Below are 2,500 nucleotides of genomic sequence, written 5' to 3' on the forward strand. Positions count from 1 at the left end.
TGTGTGTGTGTGTGTGTGTGTGTGTGTGTGTGTGTGTGTGTGTGTGTGTGTGTGCTGAAAAGGAAAACCACACACTAGAGAACGGGGGAATCCTAACAAAACTATAGAACAATAACAACAGAGAGAGAGAGAGAGAGAGAGAGAGAGAGAGACTCACCTATGGGCCCATTCTCCTGCACCTCCCCATAGATGGTGGTGTTGGGGAAGACAGGGGGATTATCGTTGACATCCTTCACCACCACAGTCACCACCATCTCCGCCACATGCACCTGCCCCCTCCTCATCTCCTCCAGCAGTCTCTCCAGCGTCTCCTGCCTCCTCTTGATCTCCTCTTCCCTCCTCTTGGCCTCCTCTTTCCTCTTCCTGGCCTCCTCCTTCGTGCGCTGACCATCCTGTCTGTCCTTTGCGTCCTCGTTCCTATCCTCTTTTGTGTTTAGGGGAAGATTGGTTAGGGCTGGACACCCGCCTCCTTCCACTGAGAATCTTCTGACATAGACGCGTTCTTCTTCAAGCAAATTCACGTACGACTGGCCACGTGATAAACGCTTCACGTAGGGGTCGTCACGTGCCATGCTGTTTACTTTTCGGCTGCCACGTGGTCTACTTTTTATATTTTCGGTGTCACGTGGTCTGTAGTTCATGTTTTGGCTGTCACGTGGTCTATTGTTTATATTTTTGCTGTTACGTGAGCTGCTGTTTATATTTTGACTGTCACGTGGTCTGCTGTTTATATTTTGACTGTCATGTGGTCTGCTGTTTATATTTTGACTGTCACGTGGTCTGTAGTTCATGTTTTGGCTGTCACGTGGTCTATTGTTTATATTTTTGCTGTTACGTGAGCTGCTGTTTATATTTTGACGGTCACGTGGTCTGCTGTTTATATTTTGACTGTCACGTGGTCCGCTGTTTATATTTTTGCTGTTACGTGGTCTGTAGTTCATGTTTTGGCTGTCACGTGGTCTGCTGTTTATATTTTGACTGTTCTGTGGTCTGTTGTTTATATTTTCGATGTCACGTGGCAAGTTGTTTATGTTTAGGCTGTCACGTGGTCTGTTGTTTATGTCTGGGCTGTCACGTGGTCTGTTGTTTATGTCTGGGCTGTCACATGGTCTCTTGTTTATATTTTGTTGGTCACGTGCTGGCTGGTGTACTTCACGTTTCGCTATGGTGTTACCTGATACGGTTTTTTCAGCTCTATCTGTCAGTTCATTTGATTCTTCTTTCACTTTACCTTGTGTTTTACTTCCTTCCTTGTCTTTCAGCTTCATCAATTTCTCTTTGCCAGCTGTTTTATCAGATTTTCCTCCTTGCGTCATTCCTTCTCGCTCTGATCTTTCTGCCTCGTTTAATTTTCCTTCTATTACTGCTTCGCTTTTCCTGTCCCTTTTCTTTACTCTGGGTTTAACTTTCTCTTCTTCTGGTCTAATGTCTTGCACTTTATCTTTTTCTCCTCCTTCTGCTCCTCTTCTTCCAGCCTCTTTCAACTTCCTTCTTCCACTTCCTCCTCTCTCATAATACAACGCTTCCCCAAACGTCGGCTTCACGTCTAATATCCTTCTTGTTTGTTTACCTTCGTTCACTGTCAGGGAACGCCAACCCGAACTCAATCTCTCGCTTGTTTTGACTTTTAAATCCACTGGACTTGGTGAGGTATAATCCTGCTCGCTTGTTTTGATCCCTAAATTCAGTTGTCTAAGTTTGGATTGGGTTAATCTCATTTTCTTGCCAACGGACAAAAGTTTGCGTTTGAAGCCAACTGACCGATGGGCCTTGCGAGTCGGTAAGTGTTGTCTGGTTTTAGTCCATGCTTTACCCAGGCTGATGTGCAGGCGAGGTGAGTGTGGGTGGGATGGGCGAGTGTGGGGATTAGGGTGGGGCAGATTTGGAGGACTTGGTGGGTGACCTTGGTCTGAGTATGTATCTGTTTGAGGAAGATTCGAGTGATTTTCTGTGTGCAGGGTGTGTGGGTGGCTGTCTGACTGTCTGGATGGATGAAGTGGGTGTGGATCAGAGTTGGCGAGGGTAGTTTCATGGTTCTTTCTCTCCTCTTCCCCAAACCAACTCCGGCCTGTATAAGTTTTGGGTTTCAAGTGTCCATCTGTGAGAGGCTGTATGACCACATCTCTCTGCCTCCCTTCCACCGACTTACCACTGGGGGCTTCACGTCTTCTCTCTGAGGCAGCCTCCCCTTTAAGACGTTGATTCTTGTCTCGTAACTTCTTCCTCTCGGAAGCTTTTCTGTTTTTCTCCGTAAATTCTCCCCTCGTTCTTAGCATTCGCCATTGGCTTAAACTCCTGCCTTCACTTTTATCGTGTCGGGGATATTTTCTGCGGTTGATGCCTCCCTCTCCTTCTCTCGTTCCTGCTTCCTCATGAATCACCCTCTCTTCTTGTGCTTCTCCTCCGGCTTTTATTTTTGAGATTCCTTGAGCTCTTTCTGCACTCAATCTCCCCTCCTTCCCTCCTCCCTTCCCTGTGTTCTGTATCAAAGCGGAGGAGG

General features: G+C 46.8%; 1 protein-coding gene across 1 annotated transcript in view; it reads right to left on the reverse strand.

Annotated features, from left to right (window-relative positions):
- The window catches only part of LOC145391941 (uncharacterized), a 177,783-nt gene that overhangs the window by 69,523 nt on the left and 105,760 nt on the right, over nt 1–2,500 (reverse strand). Inside the window, exons 6-7 of the mRNA XM_080266430.1 lie at nt 1,571–2,500; nt 158–1,174 (exon numbers count right to left, since the gene is read on the reverse strand). The exon at nt 1,571–2,500 is cut by the window's right edge and continues 1,177 nt beyond it. Coding sequence (XP_080122556.1) covers nt 158–1,174; nt 1,571–2,500 — 1,947 coding nt within the window. The remainder of the gene's footprint in view (nt 1–157; nt 1,175–1,570) is intronic.

This window comes from Coenobita brevimanus, chromosome 20 (assembly GCF_032717465.1).
Source record: "Coenobita brevimanus isolate Jiangsu-jjx chromosome 20, ASM3271746v2, whole genome shotgun sequence".
Taxonomy (NCBI): domain Eukaryota; kingdom Metazoa; phylum Arthropoda; class Malacostraca; order Decapoda; family Coenobitidae; genus Coenobita; species Coenobita brevimanus.